Source organism: Grampus griseus, assembly GCF_964374135.1.
Source record: "Grampus griseus genome assembly, chromosome: 14".
Taxonomy (NCBI): Eukaryota; Metazoa; Chordata; class Mammalia; order Artiodactyla; family Delphinidae; genus Grampus; species Grampus griseus.
This window is the reverse complement of record NC_139008.1, coordinates 24,023,615-24,044,599: the sequence shown is the minus strand read 5'-3', so window position 1 is coordinate 24,044,599 and position 20,985 is coordinate 24,023,615. Positions and strand designations below refer to the sequence as shown.

Here is a 20,985-nt window from a genome sequence, read left to right as displayed (position 1 = left end):
TGGTAGGGGCGATCAAGGCCCAGGGGTGTGCAGTCATATCTGCGGGAAGCAGGTCCCACAGGCCGTGGACACGATACACGCTAATCTCATTCCGTCCTCTGGGACAACATAGAAGGAGCCTCGCTCATTTGGTGGCCATTCAACTTCCCAGTGGCAGCTGACAGGCTCCCAATCTCCTGACCTCCAGGCTAAACAGTCCTAGTTCTCAGCTTTCCCAGTTGACAGTCGGAGACACCTGCAGCTGCTACCCTGACAAGGTTCTGAGTCCCACAAACCTAGAACCCACAAGAAATCAGGTTAGACCCAAAGGAAATTCGGCTCAGGAAAACCAGGATATTTCTAGTTGGGCCTGTAATGAACTGAACCAGTAAGCTGTGTTCCTCCCTGAAACCTTGCCCCTGGAGCATTTGCAAGGGAAGAAAAGGAGAAAAGGTGTCTTTGAGGCTGCTTCCAGGAGAAAAGAGGTCTGGAATCATTTATTCAGGAGCCTCTGGTACAGGTTCTGGGCTTTCAAAGAAAAGGAAGCTCTGACCGCGGCTGATCTCCACCCGGGCTGATCCAGGAGCCCAGGTGGGTTCATGAGGACCTAGACCCCCTCCATCGCTCAGCAGTGCTTCCCTCTGTGTTGGCTTTCCTCTCCATGTGGGGACCAGAGGGCTCTGAGCATCTGCCAGTTTCATGGATTGCAAACGTCTCTCATCTAGTAGTTCCAACGAAAGTCCAGAATTCTGTCTTCTTAGCTGCACAGCTTGGTTAGGGCTGAACCATACCTACTGTGGCCAGAGAGAGGCGGTGTCCTGATGAACCAAGCTTCATCCCTGTGACCACCCCTGAAATCGACAATGGAGAGAGACCCTCTCCTTCCACACAGACTGAGAATTGAGGAGGGGGATGATGCCCCCCCAAATGTCAGATGATAAATTTCCCATTATGCAAGATGGATAACTTCTAGGGATCTGCTGTACAACATTGTGCTTATAGTCCACAGTACTATCCTGTCCGCTTCAAAATGTGTTAAGAGGGTAGATCTCATGTTATCTGTTCTTCTCCAATTTTTTTAAAACGGATGCTCTTAGGAGGAGAAGGGAGAGTGTATTCTGGACAGGCAAAAACAGCATGTGTATCTTGCGTTTCCCAACTTGAAATTAACTGCTCCTTCCTCTGTGATTCAGAAATACACCTCTTCCATCTCTCATCTCCTCCTGCCTTGTTCAGTAGTTTAATATGTGTACACATGTCTCCGTCCGTTCTTTTCAGCTTCCTGGGGATGGAAACCGTATCTTCAGGTCCTCAGGGTTCCTACTCCTGTTGTACCAGGACAGCGTAAGGGTCCAGGACTTGTTTGGTTAAGTTGAATCAGGTTTCAGGGCCCAATATGACTACTTTGCCCCTCAAATAGTTTCCGGGGAGAAGCATCAGAGAAACGCCCCCCGAGGGCGACCGAGCTCACCCCACCTCTGTGGTTTCTCGGGTTTTCCCAGGCAAAGCCAACAAGAACATTCAGTGGGATGAGGATTCGGTGGAGTATATGCTGGCCAACCGGGTCAGAATCGCCTTTGTCCTGGTGGTCCACGGCCGCGCCTCTCGGCAGCTGCAGCGCATGTTCAAGGCCATCTACCACAGAGACCACTTCTACTACATCCACGTGGACAAGGTGAGGACCGCCCTTTCTCTGCAGGTCTGTCTGCCTCTCTCCAAGCTGACCTCCCTGCTTCCCCCCAGAGCATTTGGTCTTGAAGTGCCGTGTGTGTGTGTGTGTGTGTGTGTGTGTGTGTGTGTGTGTGTGTGTGTTGCTTTCAAAGTTCCCAGCTGTGACTTTAGACTTTCTCCATAAACATTGTCATTCGTACCTCTTTTCCTCACTGTCCCACTGCCCGATGCAGTGCCTGTCGCTCTGTGAAGATAACTAACCCAGGGGTGGGCACACTGCTTCTGTAAGTGGCCAGAGAGCAAGTACTTCAGGCTTTTTGGGCCATACGCTGTGTCGCAGCTACTCAGCTGTGGCATTGTAGCATGAAAGCAGTCATAAAAAACATACGTAAATGGACGTGTGTGACTGTGTTTCAATAAAACTTTACAAAAAACCTGCAGCCAGCTTGCTGACCCCTGAGCATCTTGTTCCAGAGGTTTCTGTCGGTCTGCTGACGTGACATGACTATGTCTTTGGTCAAGAAGGCAAAGGGGATGCCTATCCAAAAAGCTTGCTTCTTGCAGGCCTGTGAGAGGGTAATGGAGAAATTCTACCTCTTGAAATACTGATCAGGTCTAGATGCAGCTATATTTCTTAGCTTGTTAACCTCAGACCATATGTATCCATCTTGTAGAAAAATGCAGACTCCCAGGCACCCGCCTACACCTAGTGAACCAGTGGCTTAGAGGCGGGGCCAGGGAATCTGCATTTCAGATAGCTAAAGTAACATTTTAAAAATAATGAAGTTCAAATAGCAATGCAGAAAGACACCCTAGGCCTGAATCAGTTACTTGGCAAAGTTCAAAAGCCCTGTCAACTAGAAGGGAAGGGACAGAGAGGGGGCAAGGGACAGGTCTTAGTGTTTTCTGCGCTGCTGAATGTCACCCTTTCTCTCCTGGGAAAAGCGCTCTAATTACCTGCATCGCCAAGTGCTCCAGTTCGCCAGGCAGTACAGCAACGTCCGCGTCACCCCCTGGAGGATGGCCACCATCTGGGGGGGAGCCAGCCTGCTGTCCACGTACCTGCAGAGCATGCGGGACCTCCTGGAGATGACCGACTGGCCCTGGGACTTCTTCATCAACCTCAGCGCGGCTGACTACCCCATCAGGTAAGGCGGCCCGGCCCCAGGCCAGCCTGCTGTGGAGTCCTGCTTCCCCTGTCACAGCTGGGAAGCCAGAGGCAGAAGCAGCCTGCCTCCTGTCTGGAGAAGCCTTTGTGCCTCTGTGAGACGCTTATGCACTGTCTCCATGAGATCTCTCTGCACAGGGTCCACCCTGAGCCTGAGAATCATGTGAGCATTCGCTCATTCATCCACTCGTTCAACAGAGATTTCTTAAGTACATGGTTTTTCCAGCTCTGTTTGAGAACACACTGCAAAGGCCAAAACCTTTGCAGTGGGGGAGACAGCACATAAAATAAGTAAAATGGTACATCAGAAAAATAAGGCAGAGAGCAGCAAGATGAGAGTGGCCAGGAACGTCCTTCCCGAGAAGAATGGAAGACGCCGCTTGAGCCACCCAGACAGGGAGAGTGGTCCAGGAGGAGGGCGGAGCTGGTGCTGGGCCCTGGGGATGCCTGGTGTGTTCCAGGAACAACAGGGCTCAGCGTGGCTGGAACAGAGTAAGTGAGGGGAAAGTGGTAAGAGACAGAAGCCAGAGAGAAAACTGAGGTTAGATCATGGAGGTTCTAGAATTTGGCCATTACTCAAAGAAAGATGGGAATCGCTGGCATGTTTGGGGCAGAAGAGGGTCAAGGTCTGACTTACGTGTTAATCTGAAAGGGACAAAATGGAAGAAGGAGGAGTGCTGTGACGGCTCCGGCAGAATCACAGACAGGCGTCTCCGGGCTGTTGGAGGCCCGTGGTGTGTTCACCTGGCTCCTCTCAGATTTTAACACATGAGTTGATTGCCCACATTTTAAAACTGGGAGATTGCAACTGAAACTCCAGATTTCTAGCTTCTCTTGAAGCGCTCCCACTGAACCTGCAGGCTGCTTGGCCACAATTGTGGGCAGCTGGCGGAACAGCCAGCAGCCCCTAGGCAGAGAGAAACTCAGATGCCACCAGGAAGGCCTGTCCCTTTGCACGAACGTTGGTCTACTCTTTAAAAGAGACGTAAGCAAAGAAAACCCCTGGAGATCTGTAGAGGGGTAAAAAGGCAAGAAAATGAACTATATTTCCGATCAAGAAGGCAGCTCTTTGCTTGACTGTGTCTTCCATCTTGATTTTTTTTTTTTTTTTTTTTTGCGGTACGCGGGCCTCTCACTGTTGTGGCCTCTCCTGTTGCGGAGCACAGGCTCCGGACGCGCAGGCTCAGCGGCCATGGCTCACGGGCCTAACCGCTCCACAGCATGTGGGATCTTCCTGGACCGGGGCACGAACCCGTGTCCCCTGCATTGGCAGGTGGACTCTCAACCACTGTGCCACCAGGGAAGCCCCCATCTTGATTTTTGACAAGGCTGAAAAGGAGAGGTGAACAGGGTGAAGGGGAGAGGGCCTTCCTTCCTCTCCTGGCACTGGGTATAGCATTCCCAGAAGAGCTAGATAAAAGTTTTTGTCATTGTTGTTTAATATTCCTTTATCCGGGCAATTTTCAAACATGCACAAGAATATGAGACTAGTATAGTGACCCCCACGGCACCCAGTTTCAACTGTAATCAATTCACCTTGTTTCTATACAAGTACAGACTTTCACCCTCTTCCACCAACCCTCGGTGAAGCATTTCCAAGACGTCATACAATTGTATCTGTAAATATTTCAGTAAACATATCTAAAAGGTAAAGTCTCTCTTGGAATTTAACATCAATTTGATTATCACACCCCAAATATTAACAGTCATTCTTAATGCCATCAAATGTGGAGATCACATATTCCCAGGAGTTTGGGTTTTGAATCAAGATCATAGAAGATACAGGCATGGAGGGAAGACCTCTCTTTAAAACTAGCAATGGCTTCTGTCTCCTTTCCTGTGCCCCTTTCAGTCCTGGGCCTGGTGGCATCCCATCATCTGCTGGGAGAATCTGGACCTTGGAGGAGATCAGGGGAAAGCACAATCCTTGGTTAGTTGACGTAGGATACTCCTGGCACTCTTTGAACCTGAGGAAAATAATGGGGATTAGAAAGATACCAGTTTTCTTTTATTCATAGGGTGGCAGGAATACAAGGGGGTGATTATGAAGTATCTCTGGCAGACTTTTACTTACTTATTCATTCATTCAAACATTCATTCCACAAACATTTATTAAGCAACTACTATGTTGAGTACTACAAGCACTCCTTGGGCATTCAGTGGAGCATGGATCCTAGCTGGGAGGATAGAATTAGATAATCATGCAAGCGACACATCATAGTAGGTGTGAACAGACTGTAAAGAAAGGAAGATGGTGTGAGTGGAGGAGGGGCATAACCAGGGGGTCAGAATGGCAGCAGTTCTGAGCTGAGACCTGAAGGATAAGAAGGGATCGGCAGACAAATGGAAAACAGGAAGATCCTTCTAGACGAGGATTTCCCAACCTAGACACGAGTGACATCAGGCTGGATCATTCTGTGTCCTGGGGGCTGCCCTGCTCACTGCTGGCGTTTGGCAGTACCCCTGGCCTCTACCCACTAGATGCCAGAAGTGGGCCCCGCCCCCAGTCACTTGTGACAAGCACAGACATCTCCAGATGTTGTTCCCAGAGGAGCAAAATCGCCTCCAACTGAGAACCGTCTGAACAGCCTGGACTCGGGTCAGAGATGAACTAGTTGCCGTTGAGAAATTTAAACATGGCTGGAGTATAATAAACAAAACGGTGAGGAGAGGTGAGTGTAGAGAAGCACAAGGCATGGGTGAGTTAGAACATTCTCCCTCCACCTTCCAAATAAGGACCGCATTCAGAAATATCCCAGCATGCTGAGTGCAGCTGCTAGCGTGGCAGGCACTCCCGTCAAGGGTCTAGGGTCTCACTCTCCCACCTCCGGACCTCCTGTGGAGGCCTCAGAGTTCATCTCAGCCTCGGTCGGGTGGTGACACTTGGCCAGAGATCTCAAGGGCAGGTGGGCCAGCCCATGGCCCTTCCCCAAAGAATCTCATCAGGTCTCAGTGCTGCCCCCCAGAGGCCCTCTGTTGATTTGCAAGTTGAAGCTGTAGCAGCGGCCACTTAGCCAGTTCACCTCGGCCAGGATGTCAGGATTTCTAGCATTTCATATGCAGGAGGATGAGTGCTCAGGCTTCCATCTGATGGCTTAAGGTTTGACTCTGAGTTCTGCCACCTTACGAGTGGGTGACCCTTGGCCAGTAAATTCAATCTTTGTGAAATCAGGTTATAACAATAGAACCGAGCAGAGTTTGGGCACTTAGAAAGCTCAGTAAATGTCAACTGTTAATTCCCATGCTGTCTCCAAGGCTGCACCTCATAATCTCCAAGAAAGATCCAGAAATCCTTTCTCAGACCGTGCGCCCCACCCATTTGGGGGTTCAGAGAAGGGAGTCATCATTTTTTTAGCTTTAATGCTTCAGTTGTCTCGACATCTCTGTCAGTCTGTGTCTCCTCTGCCCCCCACGGCCCTCATTCCCATGCGCCCCACCCCAAGCTCTTCTGGCCACTCACGTTGCCAGCCTCGTGGCCAGAGGCACTTCACGCATCAGGCACTGCTGCTTCCTCTTGCTGTTGTTTTCGTAAAATCGCCCCACACAGAAACATATGAATTTTGCAGATGAATGGTTTTATCCTGGGCAACTCTGATAAGCTTTCACTTCCCATCTGCCGCTCCATCTGTAGCTTCCAAAACCATGACTTCTCCCCTCCCAGGAAGGATGAGCAAACTTAGGAGCCTTCTCGAAGGGGCGTGAGTGCCCAAGTCAGTAGCTTCTACGAGGCTCTGAAAACCTGGGGGGATATCCAAGGGCAGAGGCCACCTGTCATGGCTGCTCTGAGCTGTTTGTGACTTGACATCGCCTGCCTGGTCTGCTGCCTAGTTCTGACTGCTGGCCAGACTCATTGGTCTTCACTGGCCAGTAGCCTCGATGAGACCGTGGACACAGACAGCCTGACTGCAGAATCTTCCACCACCGGCCGGCCGTGTGAATTGGTACCATCAGCTTCAGCCTTCTGCATCTCAGCGTCAGCACCTAAAAGGGGGCACAGTATCAGTACCTACTTCATAGGACAGTTAGGAGGATTAGAGGACATGTTGCATGTCAAGGGCTGAACACAGTGCCTGACACAGAAAGAGCTCGTTAAATGCAGGCTGTTATTATTATAGTGGTGGAGTAGCGTGGACCCCATGGGCTGGACTTCACCGTCAACTGAGTTGCTTTCCTTTTTCCTTTCACTCGTGAGAAGACCAGGAAAATATTTCTTGAACATCTCTTTCAAAAGTGGGAAAATCAAAGTTAGACTTGAAGCCTAAAATGTTTCAAGAGAAGCAGGATAGAACCAACTCGTCTATGAATGGGAAGACTGTTCTCCTGTTTGGAATATGCAAGCGAAGTGTGTTTAAGAATCCGGGTCTTTCTCCTTCGCCGTTGATGTGACCGCCTGGCCCACGTAGGCTCTGCTTGGAGATGTTTACGTATCCAGCGTGTGAATGCAAATGGATGCTTTCAAGCACTGAGACCCTGCTAGGTCTGGAATCCTCAAAGGACATGATGGTTTTATTCAATATGTTCTATGTACTGAGTAAGGCTGGACACTGCGCTAGCATTCTTCGGTTAGATGGGCCACAGGAAGGGATGAAACCCTAAAGCATTGCGCCGTTGGTCTGCGTGGTTTGGGCCAGTAGCAACAGACCCCACACAGTCTGTCACTGGGCTCTGTGTCCCAGAGCAAATCAGATGCAAAGGCCGAGTGTGTCCACGGCCCCTCTGGGGCTCATATTCTGTCTGTGGTGTATGTGTGCATGCGTGGGTGCATGCATGCATGTGTGTAGGTGTGTGCGAGCATGTGGTAGGGGAAAACAGTATTTCAGTTTTTCAAGCTAAACCCAGGATTTACTAATTCTGCCTCTTGGGGATCCACAGCAACAAGGTCTAACCTAGCGGGACCTACCATGTGGATATTTAAGCTACACTTGACCTAGACCCAAACCTCTCTCTTGACATACCACCAGGGACCCAGAGCAGGAACCTAAGAGGTTTTCTGCAGCTCCTCAGCAGGAAAGGCCAGCTCGTACAGACAGGAAGCAGGTGTCCTGGCTTCTTTGCAGCGTCCCCAAGACCAGGGTCTCCATGGCACTGATCAAGCAAGACTAGAGCCCAGATCCAGCAGCTGTTTCCTGTGTACCTACTGTGTGCCAGGCCCTCTGCTGGGACCTTTAACACGTGTGTGTCTTAATCCTCATCCCTTAAAACATGACTTCTGGTGTGTAAAAACGTTTAAAGAGGTTAGTATTCAAACAGAACTTCTAGTGAACCTTGCAGAAAAGTTAAGCCCTTGATAATATTCGGCACGGAGCCTGGTCGCCCTGGGATCTGGGCAGAGGACTCAGGCATCTGTGCACAGCCGATCCCCTGCTTTTCATTCCTCTAGTCAGTTCAGTGATTCTCGAGTGGGTCACGGAAATCCTGTTGTTAACAGCAAATGCAACCACAGCAAATGCACTTACAGCACTTAGTACATCCCCGGCGTGATTCTAAGTGCTATCCATGGGCCTGACAGCAGTTCCATGAAGTACATACATACTTTGGGGATCCCATTTTTCAGATGAAGAAACTGAGGCACAAAGATGTTAAGGGACTTGACCACAAGGTTACAGCCAGTGATCTTTTTTTTAAATTGAGGCAAAATTCACTTAACATTAAATTAAGCATTTTAAAGTGCTCAATCCAGTGGCTTTTAGTACATGCACAATGCTGTGCACCCTAGAACCTCCATCTAGTTCCAAAACAATTTCATCACCCCAAGAGGAAACTCCATCCCGCCCCATTCACCTCCCCCCATGAGCCCCTGTCAATCTCTAATCTGCCTCTCTGGGTTTGCCTACTCTGTATATTTCATATCAATGAAATCGTACAGTGTGTGATGTTTTGTGCCTGGCATCTTTCACTTAGGATAATACTTTCATGGTTTACCCACCTTGTAGTATGTGCCAGTATTTCATCTTTTTTATGGCTGAATACTATTCCATCGTGTGGCTATACCACGATTTGTTTGCCCACTCATCAGGCGGTAGAGCCGGGATTCTTAAGAGCTCCCCGAAAGCCGTGTCTTTTGGCCAGCCTGGATTGTGCCGTATGTCCTGAGGTGAAGACCTCATCAGGTTGAAGAAGATGCAGGTCCATCACGTGGGACTCTGCACGGCATTGGTACTTAGGGACTTTTGTTGACTGATCCCTGATGATGCTGGGGTCGGGGTAGGGGTGCTGATCTGATGCACCGCCGTCCACAGAAGCCTGGTAACCTTTCCCATTCAGCCTGGCCCACCTCTGCCTGGTTCTAGCAGAAAAGCTTCCAGTGATTCCGGTTGGCTGAGGCAGATTTGAGGTTGAAGATGGAAAGATGGAGGCTTAGGGTCAGAGCTCTAAGCTTCCCTTTTTCCCTTCCTCCTTCTTTCACCGTCCAAGCCCCTTCTGAAGGCAGCCTGGGGGTGTCCTGGGGAGGAAAGAGTTCAGGCCTGCCTGTGAGGCCAGCTGAAAATGGTCTCGCAGATGAGATCAGGAGACAGGGCTCCTCTGACTTCACTCAGTCATGCAACAGATAATTATTGAGCACCTACTATGTGCCAGACACTGTGCTGGGTACCAGGTGTTCAACGGGAAAGAAGAACATGGTCAGTCCCTGCCCTCATCCTAGTGGTCAAGGGTGCAGACTTAAGCCAGACCAACTGAGCTTGAATCCCAGCTCTTCTGTTTACTAGCTGTGTGAAATTGAACTTGAGAAAAATCGCTTAATATCTCTGGGCCTCAGTTACGTCATCTGTAAAATGGGTGCAATAACAGTACCACTCCCACACGGTTGTTAGAGAATGAAACGAGTTAACGTGTGTAATGTGCTTAGTAAGTACTTGGTAAGTACTGTCTGTGTGGCAGCCATTGTTATTGATGGGAGAAGACACATTAACCAGAATGATCACACGAGTGAACACGTGGTCACAAAGTGAGGCAAGTATTCTGAAAGGAAGGAGCGATATAAGAGCACTTAGCAAGCAAAGCTCACCTGGACCAGGGAGCCTGGGGTGGCCTCCCTGAGGACGCAGCACGTGAACTGAGGTGTGCGAGATGGGTTGGGCTTAGCTAGCGGAAGTGTGCAAGATGATTCTGGGGTAGTGTTCCAGGAAAGGGGATGGCATGGGCAAAGGCCTGGTGGGAGGAGGGATGCTGGCATGCCTGAGGAGCTAAAAGAAGGCTGACGTGGCTGAAACACAGCGAGCCAGGGGTTGCCTTACTACCAGGGAGGATGGTCCAGCCAGTTCCTGCAGGGACTTTTGATCACCTGTCCGGTGGTTGAATCCTTAGCCCATGAGCTGTGTGGTTTCAGCGTGAAGTAACCTTATTTACAATGTGGAGGGATCACTTTGGCTACTGTGAGACAAGAGTGGGGAGGGGACGGAGCAGGAAAGGGGAGACCAGTGAGGAAGGATGGGGGCTGCAGCTGCTGACCTAGAACCACATTCAGGGAGCCCCCTTCTCCCTGCACCTCCGGCAGGGGCCAGAGTCCTGTAAGCCATCGTGAGCTTCCTGAATCCAAGCAGCAGCTCAGCCTTTGAGGCACAGAGTCAGGCCGCCTCCTGTGTGGCGCTCAGGCCCCCCCATCTGCACGGAACAGCCCCATTCTCAGGAGACCCGTAGAGCAGGGCTGGTGCAGAGGACCCAGGACGCCTGGGGGCCTGAGGCCAGAGTTTCAGAAGAGGACTGAGTGTGAGGCAGGAGGGGACAGCTAAGGACTGAGAAAGAAAGTGGCTCGAGACCCCTCTTTGTTCATTTGGTTTTAATTGTGATAAAACATGCGTAACATAAAATTTACCATTTTGAAGTGTACAGTTCAATGGTTAAGTACATTTACATGGTTATGCAACCAAGCTCCAGAACTCTTCATCTTGCAAAACTGAAACTCCACACCCATTAAGCAAAACCCCCATCGCCCCTCCCCCAGGCCCTGGCAACCAGCATTCTCTTTTCTGTTTCTGTGGATTTGACTGCTTTAGGTACCTCATGGAAATGGAATCAGACAGTATTTGTCTTTTTGTGACTGGTTTATTTCTTATTCTTTTTAAGGAACATAAACTCCCAAAACAAGGGCCCTGGAACCCTTGGAAGCTTTCAGTAGCTGGTACAACTCTCAGTAGACCCATGAGGTTAGCTACAGGCAGTTGTCTCCCCACAGGATCATAGCCCTCAAATGATTATTCTAGAACTTCTTCCCAGCCCACATCAGTCCCCCTTCTCATTCCCCATCCTTCTGAATAAGACCACCGGTTCACCAGCAGCTGGAAACCTGTGTGCCTTCCATCTCACCACTCCATGGGGGCCTGCATATTCTCATTCTAACCCTGATATCTTTCTCATGTGTGTTTCCACCTATGATTCTTCTATCTCGGCCCAATTCAGACCCTCATTGCTTCACACCTGGGCCTTCAGAGTTCCCCAAGAGGACATAGTCTGAGCCAGACTCTGAAAACAGGCTAGAGCTTCTCCAGGGCCGTTCGGAAAAGCAGCGGCCACTACCCTCTCTGGGAGCAGCTTGCAGGATATAATCATTTATTTACTCAAGCAAGTGTGCAGTTCACTTACCGACTGGGTGTTGAGCCAGGGTGAGTGCCAGACACTGTGCTAGGGACTGGGAGGTGCAGCAGAGGAACGGACTCGCTCATTCACTGAGGGGGTTTACAATCTATGGGAGAAATGGTGATGACTTCAGTAAAGTCATGTTGGGGTGCCGTGATGGGGAATAAGAAGGGGGTCCTACTTTAAGGAGCATGGTCAGGGAAGATGAGATGCTTTTAAAGAGTGCTGTTTAAGCCAACTCCTGAAATGGGGCCCACTGTGCAAAAGAGGGAGTGGAGGTACCAGGTGAAGGGGAACAGCACATGCAAGGGCCCTGAGGCAGGGAAGAGCCCAGCGCGTCCAGGAACTAAGGAGAAGAGAAGTAGGTGGAGCAGAGTGATGGAGGCAGGGGGTGGAGCAAGGTGAGTTTGGAGAAACACACGAGCCCTCTGACTCCTCCTTCTGCCCACCTGCCTCTGCTCTCCGTGCCCTTAGCCTGTGTCGTGGGTTCCTCAGGCTGCTGTACGAAATGACCACTAACTGGGTATCTTAAAACAACAGAGATTTATTCTCTCACAGTTCTGGAGGCTCAAAGTCTGAAATCAAGGTTTCTGCAGGCCCGCGTTTCCTCTGCTGGCTGGAAGGGGAAACATTTCTTGCCTCTTCCTAGTTGCTGGTGGTCACCGTCAGCCCTTGGTGTTCCTTGCCTGGTAGACGCGTCACTTCAATCTCTACCCCCATCTTCATTTGGCCTTCTTCCCTGTATGTCTGTCTCTCTTCTCATGACCTTTTTATAAGGACACCAGTCATTGGAGTTAGGGCCCACCCTAGTCATCTTAACTAATTACATCTACAAAAATCCTATTTCCAAATAAGGTCACCTTCTGAAGTTCCAAGTGGATATGAATTTGGGGAGGGGAGACACCCTTAAACCCGGTACAGCCTCCCTCCGCCCCTTGCTGGGCCTGCCCGCAGCTTCTCTGCGGGAGGGAACGGTGCTGTCCTTGGTCTCCAGCAGCATCTGGAGTGGGCATTGCTGGGAGCCCCCTCTGAAGGCAGCTCTTTCAAGGAACCCATCCTCTCAGCCCTGTGTGGGGATGGAGCTGACGTTCTCCAGTTCCTTCATTCAATAATCATTTCCCGAGCACCTACCAACCTCTGGACCCTGGGGGACAGCAGACAGCAGGACAGACAGGGTCCCTGCCACGGGGAGCATGGCATCCCGTGACACGGTTCTCAATGAGGGAAAATCAGAGTTCTGTGTGATTCCCGGAAATTTCCTCTAAAATATCTTTCAAGTATCAGGTTCTTTAAAATATTAGGACTCCAACCCAGACGAGTTGAATATAAATTCCTTACGGGAAGCAAGAATCTATCTCTTTTTTAAAGCTCCCCAGGGGATTGGAATACACAGAGAGAGTTGCAGATCATTGGTCTGGGGGAGACATAGACATTCATCCCTTAATTACAGTAATAAATAGCAAGGTGAGTGCTAGGGTGGAAAATATGTTAACCTCACTACTTCGTGGGAGGTCATATTTGGGAGCCCGACACCAGATCTCTGGATGCGACCAGCTCTCTTGTTGGCTGCTTTCTCAGCATCCAGCCACTTTTATTCTTTGGGTGATCAGAGATGCGCATCCTCTTTCCTGAGACCCCAAAACCCACGTGGACACCATCCAAGGAAAGCTCCGCCCAGATAATGTGTGAGTCGGAAAGGGAGTATCCACTCAGGCTGTTGGTCGCGAGGGAACTGGAAAAACATGCCAGTAATTATGCCGTTAACAGTTCTGTTTGCATCGAGTAGCAAAATAATCATTTCCTCAGCCCTGTTATTTTCCAGCCTGACGGGTCGCACTCCTGCCTTTGCAGAAACTCAGTCTGCTTTCCCCTTGCTGGCCCGTCTGGGTCTCCTGAGCTGTACTTTCGGTTGGACAGCTCTTCAGCCTTTCTGGAGGTGAGGACCGACCCAGAGCATCCCCTGGACAGAGGGAGGCTGGAGTTCTCATGGGACACAGATGAAAAGCACCGAGACTCCTCAGAAAGTCAAGGTAGAACACTGTGTTGGCTAAAATAGGTAAGGAAGGACATTCCTGGGAGGATGTAGGGAGTTCACATAATCAGTACAGAAGGTGGCAGAACACAAGGCAAGAATGACATGACGTTTTTCACCCAAGGGATACCGCCATTTGGCTTAAATACTTCCCAGCCATATCGTATGTTTGCTGTTTTTGTTTTCCCTTCTTTCATTACTGAGAAAAGTTCAGTCCTGGGGAAAGGAGGTGGATGGTTTTATCTTGAGTCATGTGTCCTGGCTTTGGCCAGCAGGGCAGAGCACTTCAGACATTCCTTCCTTCCTTCATCCATCGCACGCTTATTGACACCCTACTGGATGCCAGGCAGTGCTCTAGACCTGCGCTGTCCAGTAGAACTTACTGTGCTGATGTCCAAGTGCAGTAGCCACCAGCCACGTGTGGCTACTGAGAGCTTGAAATGTGCTTTGTGGGACCAAGGAACCAAATCTTCAGTGTGATTTGATTTTAATTTAAATGTAAACAAATAACATATTAAGCAGCACCGTCCTTGATGCTCGAGATGGAGTAGTAAAGAGAATGATTTTAAAAACTCCTGCCCTTGTGGACCTTGTCGTGGGGCAGGAATACTTCCACTAGAGAGAATTGCACTGCTGTTAGCAAACAAGAGACAGTGGATGCTACCAGCTCAGAAACAAATGTGATCTCTATGCTCTGCCAGTTTGATGGTCTCACCACATCCCAGACTGACCATGCCATGAATTTTGTAAGGTATTTTCTTCCTAGCTCCTCCCTCCTCAGATCTCATAGTTCTTCCTCTTGGCAGAAGCTCTCTACGTGTCCATTGATGGGACATTTCCAGCCCTAGGCATCTTCCTGTCCAGTGCATTGAGCATGTTTGCATCTCGGGAAAGTTTCAATGATGTGGCTTGTCCACCAGTGGCAAAGAGCAGGGATGCTGTGCACTCTGGGATGCTCTAAGCACATCCAAGTGCACCCTGGGAATTTGAGTGTGAGCCCAGGTGGCCCACAATGTGGGCGATCAGCACTGCAGAGCCTGTTATTCTTCCCCTGCCTCCCCCTCACATGTAACTGCAGATGGAGATTATCCTCAAGGGCATTGTAGAGGAACGGCATGTCTTAAAAGGTCAAGTGGGATAAAGGAGGGGAGTTTCTACCCCTTTTTATTGATGATAGCAGAGATTTAGATGAACATGGGCCCAATGGACAGGGTTAAGTTCCAGTTGTTGGGTGGATAGATGGAAACTCTGTGCGTTTCATCATCATCATCATTCATTTCCTTCCTCCCACTTGCTGCCACTTTGAATCATTGCCCAGCACGGAGAATGGTCACTAGTGGACTCTCAGAATAGTTGCCCGGGGAAGCCCTTCACGATCTGCCAGGCTGCAGTGGTTGATAATATTCGCTAGCATTTCATGAGTCTAGTCGGCCCCTGTATCCACAGGTCCACAGCCAGGTGGTTTGGTTGTGGAGCCCGCAGTTATGGAGGGCCGACTGGAAGAGACTCAGCATCCTCGGATTTTGGTAGGTGCGCAGTGGGTCTTGGGACCAGTCCCCTGCCTATGCTGAAGGATGGCTGTATTCACCATATGTGGCATCCTGAGCCAGAAGATTTCCATGTGTTACCTAAAGTCACAGAAACCCCAGAAGGTAGAGGCTATGTCTGCATCCCATTTTACAGATGAAGAAACAGAGGCCGAGAGAAGTTAAGGAATTTGCCCTGTGCCTCACAACTGGTGGGGGTCAGAACCAAGATTCACTCATGCTTCCGGGGGAAAAAGGAAAAATAACCTGAGTTCTTCACCAATAGGTCGTATTGCACCCACTGAGCTGTTGTGGACCAAAGCTCTCCTACTCATTCCTTCCCCATCTAAACCCTCGTTCTCTTCATCTGGAAGAGAATCCGGGTGGCAAAGATGTCCAATAACCAAGAGAGGAGCAGTGCACATCAGAACCTGAATCCAGAGCCACCAGCATTCCGCCGTCATTTTCTGTTTTGGTCCCCACAGCATCCCCAGGGGGCTGGCACGGAGAAGGGCACTGAGGCTCAGTGGGTTTGAGTGACTTGCCTAAGGTCACACAGCTTGGCAGTGGCCCAGCCTGGGTTTGAAGGCGGGTGCAGGTGACTCGCAAATGCAACCTCTTTCGGCTTTGCGCAGCTGCCCCACTGTGAGGCTGGCCGGCGGTGGACCCCAGGGGAAAAAGCCAGTCACAACAGCGCAGACCGCACCACGTGACCATCATGGCTCGTGTGCTCCCATTTCCGCACTTGTGGGCTGTCTCCCTCTGGCTGATGGAAGATCGGGCTTTACCAGTTGTGTTTGCTGTAAGCGTGGACGGAGGAACCAGCTGTTCTGCATTAGCTGGGAACGCCTAGCTTTCAAATTCCTTGATAATCCTGTCCCTTTTGATCTCAGACCGTCCAGACCCCTCCCCAAACTGCCAAACTGCAGTGCTGAAGGAATTCTCACTCGTTTAAACCTTAGCCTCAAGCAGTGTAATTAAGAACGAATGGCTGCCATCCCTCCAAACGTGCACAGTTGTTCCATTGCAGAATCGAAACGATGCTGGCGTGTTCTGCGCCATCACTCGCTCCACGAGGGCACGTGAGTGAGCACGCAGTGTCATCCTGACCTGGATTTGAATCCTCTCTCCATCCCCTTCCACCTGCATGATCTCAAGACAGGTGAATCCAACCTTCCTGAGTCTCGATTTTCTCACCTGTAAGAGGGAGATGATAGTGTTACCAATGGCCAGGTGGGAATCCAAGGTCTGCCTGAGGTCCAGCTCTGCAAGCTGTCTGATATGCAACCAGGCGTGGGCACAAAGGCTCAGGCCTGGCACCCACGTGCGTCCTCGTGTTCATCTCTCGCACCGTCTAAACGTTGGGCCCAGGATGCTCAGCCATGGTGACGGCACTGTGGAGACAGAGATGTCCGGGTCCGCCAGGGAGACCACCTGGTTCCATGAACGGAGGAGGCAGAAGAAGAAAGCATGACTGATTCAGGCCCCAAGTGTTCAGATGCAGCCTAGGTTTGAGGCAAGAAACATGAGAAAAAGTAGTGAAATCCAGGTAGGGGCTTTCACCAAACAGTAACCCAGCCCACTAGTAACCATGCCCAAGCAATCTCTCCGGCCCTGAGTAATCATACCGTCAGTTCCTCTCCCTTCGGGTAAACCTAAGGAGATGGGCAGAGGAGGGCCTGATATGCAAAGCAAGGCAGGAGCCCCCTCCCCACCACACTTTCCTCCTAGGGTCATTATAAAAATGAGAGATAGTAAAATACAGGGCCCAGTGCAGAGTTGGGCATTTATTACAAGTTCCGAGAAAATGGGTCTCTTATTGTTCTTCTTATGATAGCTAGAAATCCTGGACAGTTATTCATTCTGCACCAAAATCATGGTCTGGCCTTTTTTTTTTTGTTTTTTTTTGTTAAAAGCTTGTTTTTTATTTTTGTTTTTTTTTTAATGTATTTATTTATTTATTTATGGCTGTGTTGGGTCTTCGTTTCTGTGCATGGGCTTTCTCTAGTTGTGGCAAGCGGGGGCCACTCTTCATCGTGGTGCGCAGGCCTCTCGTTATCGTGGCCTCTCTTGTTGCGGAGCACAGGCTTCAGACGCTCAGGCTCAGTAATTGTGGCTCACGGGCCCAGTTGCTCCGCGGCATGTGGGATCTTCCCAGACCAGGGCTCGAACCCGTGTCCCCTGCATTGGCAGGCAGATTCTGAACCACTGCGCCACCCGGGAAGCCCTGGTCTGGCCTTCTTTTGTGGTCAGTCTGTAGTTGAGCAGCCCGGCCCCCATTGCCCCTCCCTGCCGCAAGGCTGTTGGAAAAGAGCCTTGGTGTTGACCAGCCTGCTTGACTGCAATGGGCCGAAGCAACACTCTCGAGTCATCGCAGCTGCAATCTCCCTGAAGGTTCAAGTTGGAACCTTCCTCCAAAGTTCTACCTTAGACCTCCTCTTCAACCTCACTTCCCCCACCCCATCACCAGGCTCAAACGAGCTGTCCCTGACCAACCTGGTGGCCACTATAAGGCTCCCAGGCAGTTTCTGAACGTGTCAGATGTCAGCTCTGACATCTGGGTGGGTCCCAGCCTGGGAAATAGTCACGGAGTAGATGCCAAGGCAGAGAGCAGAGTCGCAAGCCTCCTCCCTCACACTCTTGTCCATCTGAAGAGAAACAGCCCCACTGAGGCCAGATTGGACATCTAACCCGGATTCCGGCCCTGGCCCAGTGCCCATAACACTGCTTAGTCGGAAAGTGGAGAGTGGGAAAGAGGAGGCCGTTTGGTGGTGCTGGCCAGCCTTCCCAGGGTAGGGCCCGAGTGGAATCCCACATCAGTGTTTTGTTCCCTCATGGAGGAGGGATGGAAATTGTGTCCCCAAGAGCCGCCGGCTGTCTCCTGTGTCCTTTCCTCCCCCAAGAGAAGGAGTGTCCTCGGTGCAGTTTAATTGTGTTCATCAGGCAACATTACTTGGCAAACCCAGCCAGGGGCACAAACGTTGCCACTCCTTTCTGCGCATAAATGTGCTCTTTGAGATGCTGGAATGTGGTTTAAGGCCAAGCAGTTTTTTATTACAGAGTCAATCTTTGTTTAAAACTTTGCCGCCCTGGGGAAGTTTCTAACAAGTTACTTTAAACAATGCATTCTCTGAACACCTACAGCTAAATGGTCCCATTAATCCAAATTGCTCTGCCGGGATGCGGTACAGCAGAGGGCAGTGTCCGAGGTGGGCTTCACTGAGAGCGACGGCTGCAGAGCCGAGGTGCGGCTTGTCGTGAATTGATCTGCCGGGAGGTGCCCGCTCCCCCAGTGTCCCCGCCTCTGTTCATCCAGCCCCAAGCGTGCGCAGGGTGCTGTGCTAGTGCCTGTGGTCTCACTTCATCCCTCAGCTACCTGGTGAGGCAGGACCTCATCACCCCCATTTGAGAGACAAGAGATGTGAGGACTCATCCAAGGTCACTCATCTACTGAGAGATGGAGCTCAGGCTTCAACCCACTTGTCCTTAACCACAAGCCGGGGCTTCCCAAGTCTTAGCCGCAGTAAGCCAGATGAGTTAAAGGAGTACGCAGTTGAGTTTTTGAAAATGGCAGTATTTATCTATATTAACACGTGTAAGGAAAAACTAGCATGCTCCAGCTTTCTGAAGTTGAAGTTTTCTTTTTAAAAAAATAGTTGATCTAAATAAGAAAATATTAATAAAGCAAAATACAAGGGGTGAGTGGTTCTTCGAGTATTCAACAAACATTTATTGAGTGTCTACTATGTATGCCAGGCACTTTTCTGGGGGCTGGGATACAACAATAAATAAAGCATATTCATGGTGTGCCCACCACCCCACCCGGTGCCGATGAGAGAAAGAGACAATAGATAAGAGAATGGGTCATGTGTAGAGTGGAAATATGTCTGAGGAAAATTACAGCATCGGAAAGAGAAGGGAGGGTGGGCCAGGAAGGCGCTTTGATAAGGTGGATATGCCAAAACGTTGTGAGAAAAATGTATGAATGACCAAAAAAGGAGGAACAGCATAATGGCAGGGGTCAGCAAACGTTTTTATTAAGGGCCGGATAGTAAATAAAATATTTATTATTTTTAGGTTAGGTTTTGCAAGCTGTATGGTCTCTGTCACAATGACACAGTTCTACCACTGCAGCAATAAGGTAGCCGTAGACAGGATGTAAACAAATGGGCATGGCAGTGTTCCAGGAAAACTTTATATATGAAAACATGTGTTGGGCCATAGTTCACAGACCCCTGCACTAGACCATTCTGCCAGATCTCCCACATTCAGATAATGGCCCTGCCCAGAACACACCTGTCTCAGCCTTTGCAGATTTAGTTCCCTGTCCACCCACCCATCTTCCCAGGCAGGCCTTTCCTGCATTATCTCAGATGAGTCTGTCACCCAAGGTGCCAACGTTGATGGACTCCTTGCTTCAACTTTCAGGACCCTGGATAGAGAAAGGGTGGTGGAGATCGCCAGGGTCTTCTGGTCAACACCCTCTGGAGCCTGGCCTGGACCCCCACCCAGCCGTGGGTGGCTGAACTTGACATAAAGCAACAGTCTTCTACTTTATTTTTCCCCAGCCTGCATGGCTTACCAGTACTGAACTTGAGCTAGAAAGAAGCACATGAAATCCAGCTCACCCGTCAGTGTTGCCTGGCCCTGGTCATTTGTTCACAGAGGGGCCTACAGGACTGTAGGCCTATCCAGCCCTTCATAGTATGTGTCAACCAGAGCAAATTGGATGTTCTTACCACTCAGCTTTCTCTGCATAAGCCTGTCAGAAATAGCTGGTGCCCCTTAGCACTTAAATCACCCTGCGCTACCTACCTCAATCTGAATCAAAAAGGTTAATGACATTGAATCCTGAGACTCATTGATTTCAGGATGTACCCCAGCTTCCCGCTTCCCCTCAAAGCACAAGACTCGTTTGTCTTTCCTTGGCTGCTCAGGCAAGTTGCTGACTCATGCCCTGAAGCCAGCTAATTCTCAAAGATTTCCCAGAGTGACTGGACGCCTGTTCCTGTAGTGCTTTCTGTAAATCTGGTTGATTTTGTGTGTCTGGTTCCCCACCATCTTTCTGCCTGGATGTGTCTGGGCTCCCTGTCTGTAATTTGTCCCATGAGTCTGCTACAGGTTGCAGTGTTGATCTGACAAGAGAGAGATGAATTTTTAACCAAGGTGATGACCGCAAAGTACACTCTAATGAAATATCAGCTTTAGTTCCTCACTATTTATTTTTATTGAAGTATAGTTGATTTACAGTGTTGTGTTAGTTTCAGGTGTACAGTAAAGTGATTCAGGTATACACATACATATAAGTTCCTCACTGTTGATTGATTGATCCTTTCATATAGTCAATCTGTTGACTGACTAGTCAGCACATGCTTAGCGGGAACATACAATGTGCCAGACATTTGCTAGGATCTGCAGTTACAGCCACCAACAGGGTAGTTAACATTCCTGTCTTCATAGATTAGCATTAAATAATTATATCCTTATGACATTGTTAGGACAGAAGTTCACATACATATAATATAGGAAGCCAACGTGTATATAACCTTTTCTCTTCTAGGGAATCAGAGAAAGCTTCCCTGGAAAAGTGTCCTTAAACTGAAAGAAGTAGAGAAAGAACTAATTGGGTGAAGAAAAAAAAAATAGGGGCCAAGTATTCCAGGCAGAGAGGGCTGTGTGTGCAAAGGCCCTGAGGCATGAGGGAACATGGCCCATGCAGCAAGTTGAGAGTGTTAGGTGGACAGGGTATGGTAAGGGGATAAGCCAATAGAATGAGGCTGAAGAGGTAGGCTGACCCAGATGCTGTGGGACCCTGAGGGCCATGTTAAGAAGCCCCAGTTTATCCTAAAAGCATCAGGTTACCTGTGAAAAGTTTTTTATTGGAAAGCACCATGATGAGATTGCTTTAGTTCTTAATCAATTGCTTGGCAGTGGGGAAAAAAAAGGAAGGAAAAAAAGTAGAGAGCTATACCAGGCTGCTGGAAGAGGGGAAATACAATAGCTAATATTTTCTGCTAGTGGATATATACATTATA

At 49.6% G+C, this 20,985-nt stretch overlaps 1 protein-coding gene across 1 annotated transcript in view; it reads left to right on the top strand.

Annotated features, from left to right (window-relative positions):
- XYLT1 (xylosyltransferase 1) overlaps window positions 1-20,985 on the top strand; it is a gene marked incomplete at its 5' end in the record, with an annotated part of 186,322 nt that overhangs the window by 107,761 nt on the left and 57,576 nt on the right. The window contains 2 exons of the mRNA XM_082669889.1: window positions 1,482-1,654; window positions 2,596-2,798. Of these exons, the coding sequence (XP_082526015.1) occupies window positions 1,482-1,654; window positions 2,596-2,798 (376 nt within the window). The remainder of the gene's footprint in view (window positions 1-1,481; window positions 1,655-2,595; window positions 2,799-20,985) is intronic.